The following is an 18071-nucleotide window of genomic DNA, read 5'->3' on the forward strand; positions in this document are numbered from 1 at the left end:
CCAAGCTAATAATGCAATCATGACGGTAACCAAGTGTTTCTCAAATGCAAACAGGAAGCACAACAGAACAAATGGATTGCAACACAAAGGTCTTTCAACAAGTTGAGAAAGTCTTCACTGACATTTAAAAAGATTATAACATTTGAATTTTACTGACACTTCCTCTCCCACTGGGTCTTGCACATTTGCATGAATCATTTGCTGTAGCTTGATTAGATGACAGCATCTGTGAGATGGAGCGGTATTTAGAAAAGTCTTTAATTAAAGGAGACCTATTATGCTTTTTTGTTTGTGGTTTTTTTTTGTGCTTGTAAAAGATCTTAAAAGATAAAAAGGTCAAAATCCACACCAACAGAAGCTCCTCTCTCCCACAGAAAACTTCTTCTCTTTCATCAGCAGTCTCGTCTTTAATTCTGTGACTGTGTGACATCACACTACATCACAGAGTCACATAATTGTGTTATTTCTGCCTAGCGGCTAGTTTGATTCAAGAATTGATCTGGCACAGCTGTTCTGTTGTTGTTGTCAGGCATGTGTGAGCTGACCAATCAGAGGCGACTGGGTGTTTTGGGGGGGGCTTAAAGAGGCAGGAGCTAAAACAGAGCATTTCAAACAGAAGGGGGAATATCGTGCTGCTGAGCGCTAAAGTATGTAAAACTATTCTAGTAGCAACCCAAAATTAATATGAACCTGAAAATGAGTATGTCTCCATCAGTAGATTTACCTGAATATCGGTGTGTGCCCGGGCTTGGGTTTATTCCATGAGAAGTGAGAGGGCACTGAGAGGAACTGTTCCCCAGGCCCATCTTTCTTCAGGCTGTGCAGGGCCTCGTCTGAAGGAGAGTCTAGATTAGGTGACATATTTCCTTGGTCATCTAGCCCCAGATCCCCTTTCCCAGTCTGCATAGCTGTTCTGTCCTGTGAGGTCTTCCTTGTCTTGGATGGGATGTCTGCCTCAGATGGGCAGCACTGGAAGGGTGACATGCCTACAGACGGACTGCCAACCCAGGTGTCCTCTGTCACACTGCCTCTAGGTGACGGTCCTGGCGTGGGTGTGGGTGAGTGATGAGGAGACAATGAGCCGGGGTAGCAGATGTCGGCGCTAGAGTGGCGCCTCTTCCCACATGGTGAGGTGGGACGTGAGGAGGGCCTGGAAGGTGGTCGCGGGCTAAGCCAGTTTTCATCTGTGACACTGGTGCGTGGCGAGTGGCAGGGGGATTGTCGGGGTGACAGGCTGACGGAGTGGGAGTGGTGCACAAAGGCAGGGTGGTGGTGCTGCCAGTGGGGCTGCTCCTCCAAAACACCACCACTGGTTTGAGGGGAGGCACAGCCTGGGGAAGTAAGTGGGGAGCCCAGTGTGAACCGGGCGGCCGCTTCATTTAGCTCTGAGTCAACATCGTCATAGACGTGTGAGAATGATTCACAGGAGGAGGCATCAGAGAACCAGCTCCTAGAGGAGAGGCTGCTGCATGGGCTAGGGCTAAGAGAAGAGTCACGGTATGAGTGGTCCAGGGGCAAATACAAGTGGTCTCTGGACAGGGGCCTATCCCCATGGTAGTCCCCATCAGGGCCATTGGCCCTGAGATCATCCTCATTGGCATCCATCTCCTGCTGACAGCTGGGGGAGATGGAGGTGATCTGGATACTTGGGCACTCAAAAGCCTTCGGTGCCTCCACAGGAGCAGAAGGCAGCAGGGGGGAGGTGCCATACTTTGAGTCTTGTGCCTCATAGCTCGGATGCTCAGGCCCTGGTTTGTGTGACTGAAAGCGTGGGGAAGTGCTGATGACCTGGGAGTGGGACTGCATGCCATGACGAGGCAGGCCAATAGACTGGTGGTTTGTGACCACAGACTGGGGCTGGCCCACATTTAGGATGTAGAACGATGTGTTGTCATCGGGCTCCAGATCTAGGAGAGAAAATGGAAAAAAAAGATTCAGATACAGCAATTTTGAAGAACCTTATCAATTATTACTCTAGATTTATGTTTCTTAGTTTGACTTCATTGAGTTAGACCTGAGTTGTGTCACAGCTCTTCAAGCCACAATCTTGATATAACTCATGATACCTTATGCAGATCACATAAATACACTAATAGGTACATTTGCACCGAATCATTCCTTTAATCATCCATAATGATATAATTTTCATCTTAGATTAGAATTTGTGTTCTCTTCAACCCAGCACACCAGATCAATAATGACACTATAATTTTCAGGCCAAACTGTCATCCTAGAGTCGCCCAAGGTACTGAAAGCACACTGAAAAATGTTGTACATAACTGGTCAGTCACTGTATATTTCTGCCTTGGGACTTAGAGAACAGAGGAGTGGTCTGGACTCTCCTCCTGACTTATTACACTGTCTGCTGCTTTTAAAATGAAAAAGAGGAGAAGATGTTATTGGTCATTGCTTCAAGTCCATCTGCTGCAGCCTTGGATTTCACACAACACTGTGCTACACCAGGACATGGCTTGAGCCTCTGGTTGCCAAAACTGCATAAATTTATTTGGTCACAGATCCATGTGCAGTTGCGCTCTGAGTTTGCGCTTGCGATTGAGGCCACTTTCAGGAAATTAGAGGCCGGACTGTTGCTGGGTAGCAGGCACTCATACAGGCATTGTTCCAGGAGGGATAACCGATGAACAGCACTACTCAGGAAACAAATTCACACAACGGTGCGTGCTGTCGGCTGTCATCACAGCTAGTGCCGGCAGGCTATTTATACCAAAGGTCATCCGGCACAGGCAGTAAGTACACACACAAACACCAACACACCCACACACAAACAAATAGACAAGAGCCCATTGTCCACATTGGCACTACTTCGTTAGAGGTTATTGATAAATGTCCACTGGATATTCTCTGCTGCTCTCATTGGGATTCACCCCCCTTCCCAATGTTTCACATGAGAAAAGTTAATTTCACAGACTTTTTCACAATTAATTTTCTTCTCACGCAGAGTTTCACTTGTGACAGTTAAGTTTTATGTGTCATGCATTAAGTATGGCAAAGACCATAACTTTTAAGCTCACTGTTTAATTTTGTACATTACCACTCAACTAACCAAAACTGAGTTCTGTAACAAAAGACACAAGATACCAGATAACTCACTGTATAAAGCAGCATGAAACTAGTATAATAAGTTAACAAAGTATCATGCAACATCAAGTCTTCTTGCAGTTTCCCATCTTTGACTCTTTTTTTTTTTAACTATGATGAATATAACTTCTGCTTTACAGTGAGAGGAAAGGACAAAAAATGAAATGATTAATATCATTGCAAAATGACCCTGGTGATACTATAGGCCAATGAGCATTTACCAACTTCTAGCTTAGCTAAAACTACAGTGCAGCCTGTACAGCATAAGGTTGTGAAATTATCATACAACACGTCTCCATGTTCCTTTAATGTCCCTACCTGCCTAAAATTAGGAGACCATTTTGTTACTTTTAAAACTGAATAAATATCTAACTTCAATATTGCAAAACTAAAATCTATGTCAAACAATGACAAATAGACCATAACTTGGTATGATGGTAAATTTAAGTGCCCATATTGTTTCCTGTAACTTTAAATGATAACCACAGACGAGTTATATGACAGCAAGGGTAGTCTCAAAGATGTTTGTAAAAGAAAAAAAAAAAAGAGTTTGGTTTCTGCCCTCCTATCCTCTCTATCCAACAGCAACAACACAGGCAGCAAGCTCTTTATTTATAGCTGCTCGGCTTCGCACTGGCCCTGCCTGCCTGTCACAAGACCCAGCAGTGGATCCTCTGACGACAGCATCTGACTGACTGACAGGGAGCAAGAGAAGGATACCAGAGTCGAGAGGAAGAGAAAGAAGCTGTGAGGAAAAGTAAAAAAAAAACTCTGTATCCTCTCACTTAATGATAGCGTGAATTGGGAAATAGCATGACAAGAAGAGAGGAAGAAGAAAAGGAAAGAACAAGAGAGAAAGGAACAGAGGGCAGCTGTAAAGACAGACACAGACACCTTGTGTGAGGGGAGTATATCAAAGCATTACCCTTTTCATATCAACTACATATATAATATGATATATAATATCATGGTCACAGTGCAACATTTTCCCTTCCTGCCATAATGATAGAGCAAATCCACCTCATGGGTGTCCTTTGTTCTTCATTTATAAACTAAAATAATAAAAACGACATTGCAATATAGTTTAAAATATTTTTAAAACAATTTCCACATTCAATAAATATCCAAAAGAGCATGATTTACAAATACACACTGCATGAAATCCTCCATCCAAAATCTGTTATCCTAATTTTGACATACATTACAAATGGATTAACATGAGAACATATCCATAAATATCCTTTCATTATAGAGACCCTCCCTATACAGTAGGTGGCATCTATAGGTGGCTGAAAACGCTTCACCTATTGCTCACATGTTGCCCTCCTTTTCTAAATGGGTGAGACGGGCGAACAATCAATTCGCCCCAGGATTTTACTTAATTATCACAGTACACTAAATGAAAAAAATGATGGCGCTGTAGAGAATACAGTAAGGGGGAATAGGGAAGAGGAGAACAGTCAAGCCAGTCCTGTCCCCTCCCTTGTCTGAGGAGCTGTTGTTGCAACACCACATAACCCAGGGTAGGACTGATATGAAGAGAAAATATTAAGACTGAGGCACAAGCACTCTGTCAGCAGAAATTAGGTTTAATAGTAAAAAGGTCTGTCATTATTATACAGTTTTTCAATACCATATATGTCACATATATTGAAGAGATGACTGCAGTCACAACATTGGTGTAGTTTATTTTGTTATATTATTGATGTCGAATGTACATGGTGAACATGGCCCAAATGTACCGTAGATATTGATCTCAAATTGTGATTTTATACTGAAGATGCATGTGTTTATTTTAGCTCTGATGAATCACACCCGAAAAGTATTACAGCCAGATCCTTCAGGGCAGTGCCGGGTAATCTCAGGTGCTGATTCTGTAATGAGCTGCTGTCTAAGTAAATGACGTGCTAATTACACGCTAATTGCAAGTGCAGATTGAATGAAGTTGCAGAGAAATTTGCCCTGTGCTTCTATCTTTTATTTTCCTTTTTCTGTGGCTTGATCTGTGCATTGGTTTGGCTGTGAAACGTACTTGGAAGGGAATTTTATTACAATTGTATACGATGTTTAACAAACATTGCCTTTAAAAGATGAGACTAAACAGAAGTCATAGTTAGTGCTGTGTACAATTTCCTCCATACCAGATTAGGCATACTGAATTAAATGGCATATATCTAAACTTCAAGCAAAGTCTCAAGTCTAGCCAAGCACCTGATGCCAACCAAGGCTTACGAGTACTGAATGAATTGACGCAAGCTTCATTAAGGATGCACTTATCAACTGGCTACTAATAAGCCACTAGTCTATTTAAAACTTCTTAATGTATGAAGAAAAAAGGAAAAGCTTCAATTGCTGATCAGGTAAGCTGTCTTACCAGACCTCTGCTCTTTAAAAGCAGCAGTCACTAATGTAAGCAGGTTCACCTCTGAGTACTGGGTACCATGTATCAATCAATGTGTATACTACCAAGGGCATTTGGATAAAATGTATGACACATAAAAATACACATCTTAAAAATGTATTATGCTGTGGGAGTCTTGGACTTTGCATTCAATTCTATGTTGACCTCTCATAGAAATGTCTCTATCTCAGTCTCCTCAGATAACAGATGAGAAATCCGTCTGCTGGGTTGTCCTCCAGTGTCAGTCAGCATTCACTTGACATACGGAGTTCAAATTAATCACCTTTTTATTTGCCAGGTTATTTATGTCTCTCTCTTTGGTGAAGGTGAGATGCCACAAAGACTCCAGCTACCTTTCTGCTTTGGCATAGCTTAACCCATCTTAATACATGGTGAAGAGAGGTGCCAGTGTCGCATATGAGGGTCAGACAGGGGACGACTATGTTACCTGGCCCACAGCCCTCTCCTTGCCCTGAGATAAGATTAGACTGCTACCTAAAACCCTCCAGTGTGAGGAAAGGGGTGGGTGGTGGGAAACCCCCCAGTCAGAGCCAAACACCGGTCACCCTAGGAGAGGAGAGGAGAGGAGAGGAGTGGAGAGGAGAGGAGAGGAGAGGAGAGGAGAGGAGAAGAGAAGAGAAGAGAAGAGAGGAGAGGAGAGGAGAGGAGAGGAGAGGAGAGGAGAAGAGAAGAGAGGAGAGGAGAGGAGAGGAGAGGAGAGGTAGTGTTTTTATATCGATGGCCTTGGTAGCAAAGCCTCTGCACTGTTCCTGAAAGCCTGGTGCACTACACACTCCTCAAGTGTCCATACATCAGACAGCCAATCCGGTTAAATAAAGATCTGTAAGAGGCTTTGCTGTACCTAAGCTAATAATAGCTCCACCTCACTGGGCGTTTCAGTGAAGCACTGATTGTTGGATGTTTGTGACACACCACAAAGTGCGTAGTGTTCTCACGGTAACCACAGGGAATGACCTGACCCACTGGTGATGGTGGCATCCACTTTGGCTCCTTGACACAAAGCTCAGCAGGCCTCTGGCTGCCCGTCACACTGCCTGGGGATTCTCGCTTGGGGGATAATCCGTAGGGACTTTGTTTCTCCCTCCTCCTACTCTCACTGCACACAAAGTGTGTCAGAGTCCTGTGACACACAGGCCCACATTCTGAGAAAGCTGAGTTTACTACTCAAGGAGGGAAGGATTTGTCTCTCCCAGAGAAGATGACAAGCTCATTGCTACGGCAGGTTCCTGCTGGCGCGCCCACGGTCTTTCTGTCTACCTCTGTGTGTGTGTGTGTGTGTGTGTGTGTGTGTGTGTGTGTGTGTGTACTAGTATAAAAGTAGTGGGTGGTGTAAAAATGTGTGTATGTTCCTGTGTGCCTGTGGTTGTGCCTCTGTGCCTTCCTGTATGTTTCTGCACATACTGTATGATTATGTGTGTACCTTAGTGTGTGTGATTGTTTTTGTGCATGTGTGTATGTGCGCACACACCAACAAATATTACTGTCTTAGGTTACCCACTAGTCCCAACACCATGTGGTGTTGGAGCTAGAAGGTAACCTTAGCCAGGGTTCCCTTTGTGGTGGGCAAGCAGATTGATTAGAGCAGGCTCTGCTTACATCCCCTGTACAGAAGGCTTTGTGTTCAGGTCAGTCTCCTCTTTCAGTTCTCCTCAAGAGCTGCTGACCAACAGACCAAAAAGTGTGCCAACACACCATGTACTATGGAACTCATGGGATAAATGGCATATACCATGTAGATAAATAAATCATCAGAACACATTTTTGCAAGGTTTGTTGAGCATTTTATACATCTTTCACCAGTCCTTCTCAACAAATGTGTCAGTCCACATTAACTCTGACAGAAACTCAACAACCATTCTGTTTTATGCTCTGAGATAGGGATACTGATAAAAAAGAGCATATCAGGCTCTTTTTTCCTAATTTTAAATCTGTGTACCTCTGTGTTGAACTCATTAGGGCTCATTTTTATATAAGATAACAACAGGACAGGTATTGCTGTGACCTTAGTTAATGCATTCAATCATTTACATTAATTCAACAACACATTTTAATTTTGAAAAAAGAAACATTCCTCTTTTCAAACAGAAGAGTTTTTAGAAACCATTTTAGAATTAAACATTTTATTTAACATGTTTAACATCTTGATGTACTGTAGATATCTCTTCAGATTCCGAGCAGAGCTCACAAAAGCAAATTTAATTCCTTCCCCTTGGGTTTTCCAAGAACTGCATCTGGCTGGTTGCCTACATTTCTAAACACAGAGCCGGTGACGCACATTCACACACATATTGTAAGGGCTGGCCTACACCTGTGGCTCTAAACCTTGCTGACTGGGTTTGTGCCAAGCCTACTGGTGATTCCTGTATGTGTCGGTGGTTGGGTTTGTGTATATATAAAATTCAGTGAGAGTGAGTGAGAGAGAAATACAAATGTAGGCGCTAATAAGGCAGGCTGGATCTATCAAGAGTCGTGAGGCACAGGAAAATCCTGAGGTATGGGTCTCAATTTAATCTGGCACCTGCAGAGTCTTGTTATTGTCTTTCCTGTAAAGTTATGTTAGGGTTACATCAAAAAACTCTCCTCTGCCGTCACAGCAGACTCACCAGCCAGCAGAGGCTTAACAATGGCAGCCTAAGCCAATGTTAACATATGCCGGCAGCTAAATTAAGCTCCTAATTAACAATCTCATGCCGAGATAACATTATGGGATAAACATAGAGTGCCAAGGAGCCACCTGAACTAAATACCCACCAACGCACAAAGATCCCTTTCAAACACATCACTAATTGCTTTTAGGGTATATTTATTCGGTACTCATGACAGGTTAGTACTTGTATTCTAATAATAATAATAAGCTTTTTATCAAATGGCATTTATAAAGGTGTTTTTAAACTAAACAGAAAAAAAATTAATATCAACAGGTAAAAAATATGTTAAAGAGATTGGCATTACAGTACGGATTTAAAAGAGGGCCCTGCCTGTGAATGCCTGAGACCTTCAGACCTAAGAGGTCTTGACACCAGAGCCCGACTCAGCCTTACACTTTGTCTACACAGACTGTGTGGTGAAAGCAGTGTATTAGCAAAGCTGCAATAGCAGCTTCAATACTCTCTGTCAATGTCTACACAAGATGCGTTCAGGCACAGTGTTGCTGTGTAGATCACCTGTGTTTTGGCACCTCTCAGAGCCCAATATACAATCCCTCCAATTATGTGAAAAATAGGTGAAAATGTTGACTGAAAAATTAGGCTAAAACATTTCCTGGGAGGGCAAGCCGTTAGTAACATAGCTAGATTAGCTAAAATAGGACTAGAGATTCAAACAGTTGCGTTGAACTGGAATTTTGAATGGGTACAATTCTCAGACATCTTTCACTTAATATCAAACAGGTTTTCTCTGAGTGAGCAGCTGGATGTTGATAGAAATGAAACTCATTGATGTGGCTTTAGATTACATACCCCACAACAAGCACATCAATAGAAAACAGAAACAGACCCAAGATAGAGCCCTGTAGCACCTCACAAAAGACTGGTAAGCTAGGGGAGGAGGCGGCTCCTCCTACTACTACTCCTACTGCTACAGTACTACAACTTCAAATGGCACAGATGATTGACAGGTATGACCAAAATCAAACTAGAGCCACATTTTTGCACAGAACAAAACAACAATCATTTTCGGCAGCTGCATGGAGTAGTTTTATACAGTCTCTAAGAGAAATGGAAAAGAAAAGAGCAGCCACACTGAGGTGTTAGCTGAAGAGCTACAGGCAACAGGCTGTACATCCACAACCTCTCAATAAGGTACCCAACTCCTTTACCCTCATTGACATTATCGGGTTCCCTATTAGCATTGGGTAAGAATCCCAAATTTTACCTTCAACTTTCACAAAAAATCCTTGGCCATCATCTGTACTCTTGTATTGTGAGAAGTGAAATGTCACTTCTACTTCTCTGTGCTACAACACTGATGCTGCTGCACGGAGAAGAGTTTGTAACTTTACTAAATACTAAAGTATTGATTAAAACACAGCGAAATGACGGTGGAGGCAGTGAGCAAATAGAGTAATTGGTGTATGATTGAACACCATGTAACACCGTGTAACACCTGTAGCACTGACTACTGCAGCAAGCCTATCACAAATGGCAAAAAAAGTATTCCATAACATTGATTCAAATGTTGCATCGAGCTTACTTAAATTCAAACCAGCTGACCCAAATATTTACCTGACACTTTTAATTACATAGTTTCCACTGTATTTGCATATTGTATCCACTCATGTGCATTTATTGACCCGGTAAATAGCCTGATCTTTGCTTATCTACCTTTTAAACTGTTTCTTAATGGTGAAGTAAATCTAACCTGGTTTTGTTAATCTGGATAAAACAATATGAGAAACCAGCTAGACTATTCCTGAGTTTTCGACCATTTATATATTTTATTTTGGGTTTTTTCACAACTACACAAATTGAAGACTTTTTTTTATTACATTTTAAGTATGCCAGCATTAGTGCAAGTGCAGTTACATGTATTTTTGAGTACTTATGTAGCAATTTCACCCACTTAACTTGGCTTCTCCTGCTAACCTGGCTTCTTGTGTACATGTAAACAGAAAACTTGTCATTGATGATTCATGTATTGGTTTTCAGTGGAGCAGGAGAGCTGCAGTGCATTAGATGATTGGCCTCCAAGGCGAACACAAGCCGCCTGATGGCCTGCAATAACCCACAGCAGATAACATCAGAGGCTACTGCTAGCAGGGGTGACATTTAAACAATCTGTCAGGGCTGACTGTGCATGTGCCTGAAAAAATCACCCAGAGAGAGAGAGAGACTGAGAGAGAGAGGGGGGGGGGACAGACAGGGAAACAGAGCTTTGTGCACCTTTATGTGTGAGAGAAAGCGATAGAGGCAGAGTGTGTGAGAGAAAAAAAGAAGGCCGAGAAACAGAGAGAAGAGATGACATTTACACAATATGGGTCCTGACGAGCATAGTGAGGCTGCAGTATATACACACCACTGATAAATGCACAAGTGTGTCAACCAATCCTTATCCTCCAACCAAGTTTTGAACAAATCATGCAGATCATTAACCTGTATAATTAATGCTCCTGGAATTTCCAATCATCAACAAAGTAATGCTAATAAGTAAAAAAAATAAGCTTATGTACGCCTAATCTCCAGATGTAAACAACTGCCACCCCAACCTCCAGGCCTTGACCCATCTTCACACACTTAACAACTGCAGCAGCAGAACCCCTTCCCATCCGTTGTGTTGCTTGAACATTAGCGGAACTCATAATAAGACTATGGTGAGATGGCAAAAGAAATGCAGTGTCCTCTGCTCAGGGAAGAGCCCCAACAGTCCCATTACTTTTATCACGCTTGTACCAGGCCAACACAGAACATCCGAAAACTCTAACAGGAAATAATCAAGGAAAAAACAGGAAGGCAACAATTTCCCCTCCAAACACATCAATCAAAGTGGTAAATGTCCTGAAAAAAAAAAAACGACGCCTCAAGTACCAAAACCCTACCATTACGACTTTCTTGAACAGTTCTGCAAGTCCATACCTGTTTAACAGGATGACTAGAATAATTTTACCACAGAGATCCATTACATGTTTACTCTTCTGAGCAGTGAGTAGCAGAGCCAATACTGATCCTGATTATTAGTAATCAGGGACATTGATAACCAGTTGGAACCAATATACATTTGCAGTAAAAATGTAAATCTAAGTATCAAAACTAGGAAACCAATGATGGAATGTAACTAGGTACAATTTACTCAAGCACTGTATGCAAGCTGGCAATAGACAGGTTTTTTTGCTTTAAAGTATCATTAACAAGTAGATGCTGATGATACAATGTAATGGCTATAGAATAATGACACCATCAGCGTTTAGACTAGTTCCCTATAAACCTTGCTTTGTCTGCCACTAAGTACAAAAAATGGGAAAATAAAGGCATTCCAGTCAGACTCGGCAGCCTGGTACTATTTTTCTCTGCTTTCATGTCTCCATTAAAGATTGAATGACTGAATAAACTCACATTTTGTCCTCTGTTTTTGGTTGTTGCTCCTCTGAGGACAGGTGCCAACATTAATACACTGGGGGAAACGCTGGGGGGAGAATGGGTTGTCTGTTTCTACCTTAAATACAATTTAATAATCAACTATCAGAAAATACTTGAGTGTTTAAATTTTCTGCTACTTTAAACCTTCAATACACTATAATTTAGGGCCCAGACACACCAAACTGACGTCCAAGAACTAGTGGCGACAATGGCTGTCTGTTCCATCATACAACATTTCAGAAAGCTGCACTTGAAGACATTGCAAAGATTTAAGCTGGTGGCAGTATGGTATGACAGGAAATACCTCTCCATACCGCCAGTTGGACTGCAAAAAAAACTGTTGCTATGATAAAGCAGCCTTTCATGAAACACCACTGCCGCTAATATAGCCACTTTTGATCAAGAATATGTCAAATGGCGCTGGCAAAAGAGTGGAGCCAAAAAATATGGAGAAACTGCACCAGATGGGTAAAACCATGGCTCAAGGGGCTTTCGCTTTTCTTTTCTTGTCTCATGCACTTATGTGCTGTACAGCCGCCACTAGTTCTACATGTTCAATTGTCCTAAAAGCAAACTGGATGGCAACTGTGAAGGACATACCTTAACATATAGGGCCACAGACACGTACCAACTGCCCGCGACACTGGCCTGGTGTGTCAAGACCCTTAGAGACGAATGTTGTACTTTATATTCTCCTAAATTTATTTGATAATTTAAGTCACTAGTTACTTTGGAGATTCATATTTATTTATGTTTTGTCGGCAATCAGACAGAAAAACACAAATTCCAATAATTGTAAAAATGCTGAATACCAGATCCTATAATCGGCGGGGCTGATAATCGGTCAATCCTTTCTGTTGAGCATAACATGTATAAAGTGATCAGTGGCTCAGTCTGTTAAAACCTCTATCCACAATTGCTGTTAAATGTCCTATTTCACATAGTCCACATTCCATCTTTGACCCATGACGTAGGGCCACTCAAACACATGGGCCCCAACTGGAATGTGTACCATCAACTCCTTAAAAATCAAATGTAAAATCTCATTTATCAAAGATGTCTTATCATTGTTTACTGTCAATACATGACAATGCAAGAACCACCATTTCTTGAAAACCCAATTTAGAATATGTCACACACGATCGTCAGACACATAATAGAAGCGGGACAGAAAAAAACTGCATGGGGTAAAGGTGCCAATACCAAGCATTAGCCTGACTGAAATATGGCTTTGAGGGGTAGCCTAAAATAAAATGGGATTCAAACCACCTTAATCCCTATGGAGCAAACCGCGCCTCATAGTAAAAGGGGACCAAAGAGAGAAAGAAAAAAATGAAACCAGATGCAGAAGTTCAACAGCTTTCTCTCCGGTGTAATGCAGCCTCTGACATGTTGATACAGCGCAGCCAGCGGTAGCTTCAGTTACACTAAATTTAAACTAGACAGATGCCACACATAGTTACTCATGCCTCGCCCCGGGAAACAAACGTCTCATTCATCACACTGGGTGCTGGGACCCCTTTGGTTCAGCAGGGTTAGGGGGCACCCACATGGTGATCTAGCCCCACATGTGGACCTCATGCATGACTGTCTGACCTTTGACCTCTACGTCTTTTACGTTTTCATAGAAATATTGGAACCTGAAGATCCATAAGCTCTCCTGTTTCTGACACACAAGGCCTTCCATCTGAAATATTAAGATTTACAAAGTCTAGAGACGATTGCAAATCAAACTGGAAGACACTCCATTGTCCTTGTTCCTCCTTAAAAAAATATCCAAGCTTTGTTTGTATTTTTTCTCTTTTCTCATATTTTCTTTTTGCCCTTTTTTGTAAAAAAATGTATGGTGATATTTGTTATTACTATAACTATGGCCATGCCTTTATCAAGAAGTCCCAATGCCGTAAATGTCTAACAAGTCAACATATTATCAGTATATGATACTTATCATATATATATATATATATATATATATATATATATATATATATGTACACACACACATATATAAACCTATCAGATGGATATGTTATGATACCTATCAACAAGCCTCACAGTAAATTATAAAAATATTTAAACAAACAAAAAAGACCCAAGCTAACTGCACATTAGTGTAGTGTAGTATGAAACAATATCAGGAAAAATGTAATATTGGACATATATTAACCTCAGACTAAATTGGCCATATGAGCTCTTTCAATGAAAAACTACTTCCTTGTCTCTCGTCAGTTTAGGAAAGGATTAATACGATTTCTGACAGACCTCAGGACAGTTTGTACTCTAATGACAGCTGCTTGTATAAGTGGTAGCTCCCTCTCGTCAATATAAAAGTCTAGACTACACACAAGACACACCTGGCTAGAGTTGGGAGTGCCGACACACTCACCTGGCGATGTAGTGCACAACATTCTTCCACTCCTCTCCCCGTTAAGATCGCAAAGCGCTCGAGCAGTAAAAAAGTTGAAGGCTGCAGACGTGCTGGGACGAGAGGGGTTCTCCTGCACCGAGTACAAACGAGTCACTAGAACCTGCCGCCTGCCCTCTGCCACTCTCTCTGGGAGCTCAAAATAGTCCACCATGAGAGCGATGTAATTTCAGTCTTTCAGTCTTTCCCACGACAAGGACTGAGAGGACCGTGCTCTTGGTTCACAGAAGCAGAGCAATGACAACAACACAGACAAGGGCAATATTGCTTTCTCCGCTGGCTGCTTTCAGTTTGATCATCTCATTATGATAACGTGCCTCGACATTTCCTCATATCTAGGCATGACAATGACAATCCTACAGGTTCAAGAAATGTCACAGCACATTAACAGAACAAAATCAAACCTGACTAGCCACTAAGTGGTTGTGGTGACTGCTGGCATCTGGAGATTTCATTAGCTCAGAGATCAGGCTCTCTGATGTCACTGGTGGTCTCTTTCACATCCTGAGAAAGCAATGAGAAAGGAAAGAAGACTCAGCTGTCCTGGTAGCAGGTCTACAAAGCTCTGTGCTGGTATGGTGGCAACCGACAAACCACAAAAAACGTCTTTCAGTTTGTAAGATAAGAAAAAAAGCAAGAAAATACTATAGAATATGCACAAAGAAAAAGAAAGATCTAGAGAAGGAGAGCGGGTGAGCAAAAATGCTGTTCATGTTCCCCTTACCAGCAGCTAGAGAGCGGTGTGCCCCCCTCTCCTTTCATTCCACCCTGCCATCTGAACCCCACATGGCATGTCTGGGCAGAGAGCCAGACACCTCCGCTATGGATCTACAACTCTCCTGCCACCCACCCATAAAGGGCACTTCTGCCCTCATGCCTCATACCACCTCTCACACCCAATGAGGCCACTGCTCGTGACCTGCATAACCCAAACTCACCAATACCTATTTCTACCGCCCAACCACAACCACTTCACAATAGACACTCTATCACAAATGGGCTAAGTGGTACTTTAAAGAACACACCCAAATGTTGTAACATACATGCTGTAAGATGGATTGTGCTATTTTCATATGTGAAAGTAGATTCAAAAACTATGAAGAGGAAATATGTTCTATAATTAGTATGTACAACCAAGCTTGACCTGTTTGATACTATAGATGAAAGCACGTATGAAGCCACTGTCTGTAACAAAGAAAACCATCACGCATAAGTCTCTGATACAGCCACTTCCAGGGCTGTTTGTGTCACAGTGACACACACAGTTTCACAGTTAGCTGTAAGCTACAAAGCATAAAGTTACTGAAAACATGACTTAGACACCTCTTTACATATGGTTTTCCCTGCCTATGTAAATCTGGAACAGGCTGCCTAAGGGTTTTTTATCTTTAAAAGAGGAAAAACAATTAACTCAACCATCACGGAAAAAGGTGTTACCAAAAACAAGTGAAACAAGATCGATGCTGACATGCTATTAGTAAAAACATAACACCACACGCTGCTGCTTTACATTGTGAAAATCTAACAGCAAAGACAATTTTGTCCAGATTTAATTGTGAAGTAGCCTAAGGAGGTCTAAGAGGTATAACTTTATAGTCAGTTCATGAATATGTTATATTCATGATGTAGGGCTGACTGACAACTTCACATTGCTTGTTCTATCATTTGAACAGACAAAAAATATATATATATTCCACATTTACTTTAGAACCAGCAAATGTTTTGTATTTTCTTCTTAATAAATAACATTAATAATCAATTATAAGATCATGTTATCATTACAGCAATGGATATGGGTCAATAGAATTTTGTTTCTGGTGCACAAAGCGATGAACAATGACATTTAAAGTCAAAATAAACTACAGACAATGTCAGTGATTGTTGTAAACAATTCCAAAATTAAATTCCCTGTATCTCTCTTATATAGATGATGACAGAAGTTTCAAAGATCCTGTCAGGGGTCAGTCAGAGAATGTTTGTTGTAAATTGAGTAAATGACCCTGCAACTAAGTAAATTAACCCAAAAAACACATGACTTCCATAAGGTTGTGGCTTTGGAATGACATTAAAATGTCCTTCACAGAAAAATGTGTTATCTTACATTTTTCATATACCTTAGTCAACAAGTAATGAATACTGCCATTCAGTTACATTTTACCAACACGATACAATATCTAGAAGTGGCATGAATGGAAACAAAGTCAATGGAAAGACATCAATGGAGATTTGCTCTAAGAACCTCAAACTGAAGGGGCACACTCACAAAATTAAAGCAAATCAGTTTTTGAGAGTCACTACTTGCAATCGAAGTAAACACAAGTCAGGGAACTTGTCCATTTGTTGTTTGTGGCTAAAAGACAAAGGTTGTATGGCGTTTCTTTTCTGATCGGCACAGCTCACGCAGGCAACTAATGAGAATCAGTTGACTGTACTTGCCATCTACAGGACTTTTCCAATCCCTGATTTGTATCATCATTTTCTTGTGTCACAAAATACTAAATCATTCCATGATGTTTTCTTAACCCCCCTAGTACTGAGTCATAGTTACTGAACAGAGCTTAGCATGGGTGAGTAAGCGTATGACTAGGGATAAAGTCTTCATCTATTTCTGAACAAAGTATTGTTGCATTTGTTTTAGAAGCTTATAGCAGAACATATCGCACCACCCGAATCTAACAATGCCTTTTTCCATCCCACTACGAGGATTAGGAAAAACAGATGGGTCAAAAGTACTGAGAAGCTGCTCAAAAGAAGAAGCTTATAGGCAGACAACAATTTTTACATTTATGTCTTTGACGTATCTCTACTGAGTGTTATTGTTACTTATTGGCCAATATATATGCAGTTACTCAAACTGGTCAATTTGTTGGCTTACCAATTTATCGGTTTGGCTCTGCTGCAAACCCAAAACTGTCTGATGAATGAAGTAAACAGTATGTTTCAACAATACTTCAGTAACTACAACATCCACGATTTGTATTAAATTTTAGTTGACCTGAACAAAAGCAGTTTTGTTGACCAACCTCTTTGATCTACAACACTTCATAAATGTCTCTGAAGATGTTGCAAAAGGAATAATTGATTACGTTATATCCCTTACTAAGTAAAACATTTCTAGAAGAGGCTTGGAGAAATCATTTTAACTCTATTTAAAGATGCCTGTTTTGTCAATGAATAACCTTGTTTCATGGCCATGCTCATGATTTATTTCGATGAATTTCTAATAATCCAATCTCACTTTCTAGTGAGATTCACAGAGGGGTTTGTTCTTCTATTCAGCAGGTTATGTACATGATCGGGGAAAACCCTTACAGTAATCATGCCCGATGCCTCTGAGTACAACGGTGGAATATTTCACCTCAAAGAGGTGACTGTTTCCTGAGCAACAAGAAAAAACACAGCAAAAGAATGAATAGATAGACACCCGACAAACAGGTGAAGATCGGCAGAACAGAAAAAGACAGATGGAGGTGCAGGGCGTTTTTTACTGTACCATACCATTACTAAGATTTTTAATCGCGTTCACATATGCAAGTACAAAGACAGCAAGAACACCAACAGGCTGGTGTACAGGAAGCCAACATTCACTTGCCAAATTCATTAAAACAAAGATGTAGAGGAGATTTGTCATAAACATGAGCAAACTGCTCCCATTGCAGCAACCTTTTAGACAGTTATGGACATTATTACATTTTCTACTATTGTAACATTTTGTAACTTTTTGTGCAGCTGCTAGAAGAGATATACGTAGAAGTTGTGCCAGTGTTGTTTTATTTTTGAAGACGTAACCTCTCCTTCTCACACCACTTCAATCAAAAGTCTGCAGAATCAGCTTTATAGATATTGACATGATAACAATGATAGCCCAGTGAAAGCAACATTAAACAATAAGCTCAGTGGATAAAAACCTGTTAGATATTCACAGTCGAGGTTCTCCAGGTTGTTACAAAAACAAGCCCTGACTTGATCCTTGCCTTCAGAAAAGGAGAGTGTGCAACTCCCTGTTACTGTGGTTGTGTGATCCTGCATTACACTCCAGTTATTAATTTGGACA

General features: G+C 41.1%; 1 protein-coding gene across 3 annotated transcripts in view; it reads right to left on the minus strand.

Moving 5' to 3' along the window:
• nfatc3a (nuclear factor of activated T cells 3a) overlaps window positions 1-18071 on the minus strand; it is a 65040-nt gene that overhangs the window by 42958 nt on the left and 4011 nt on the right. For 2 of the 3 annotated variants that reach the window (XM_084359608.1, XM_084359607.1), the window contains exon 2: window positions 725-1907. In XM_084359608.1, the coding sequence (XP_084215734.1) occupies window positions 725-1907 (1183 nt within the window). Of the gene's footprint in view, window positions 1-724; window positions 1908-13978; window positions 14210-18071 lie in introns of those variants that run through there. The other variant, XM_084359606.1, reaches the window with a different exon arrangement.

This window comes from Pagrus pagrus, assembly GCF_965226575.1.
Source record: "Pagrus pagrus genome assembly, chromosome: 1".
Taxonomy (NCBI): Eukaryota; Metazoa; Chordata; class Actinopteri; order Spariformes; family Sparidae; genus Pagrus; species Pagrus pagrus.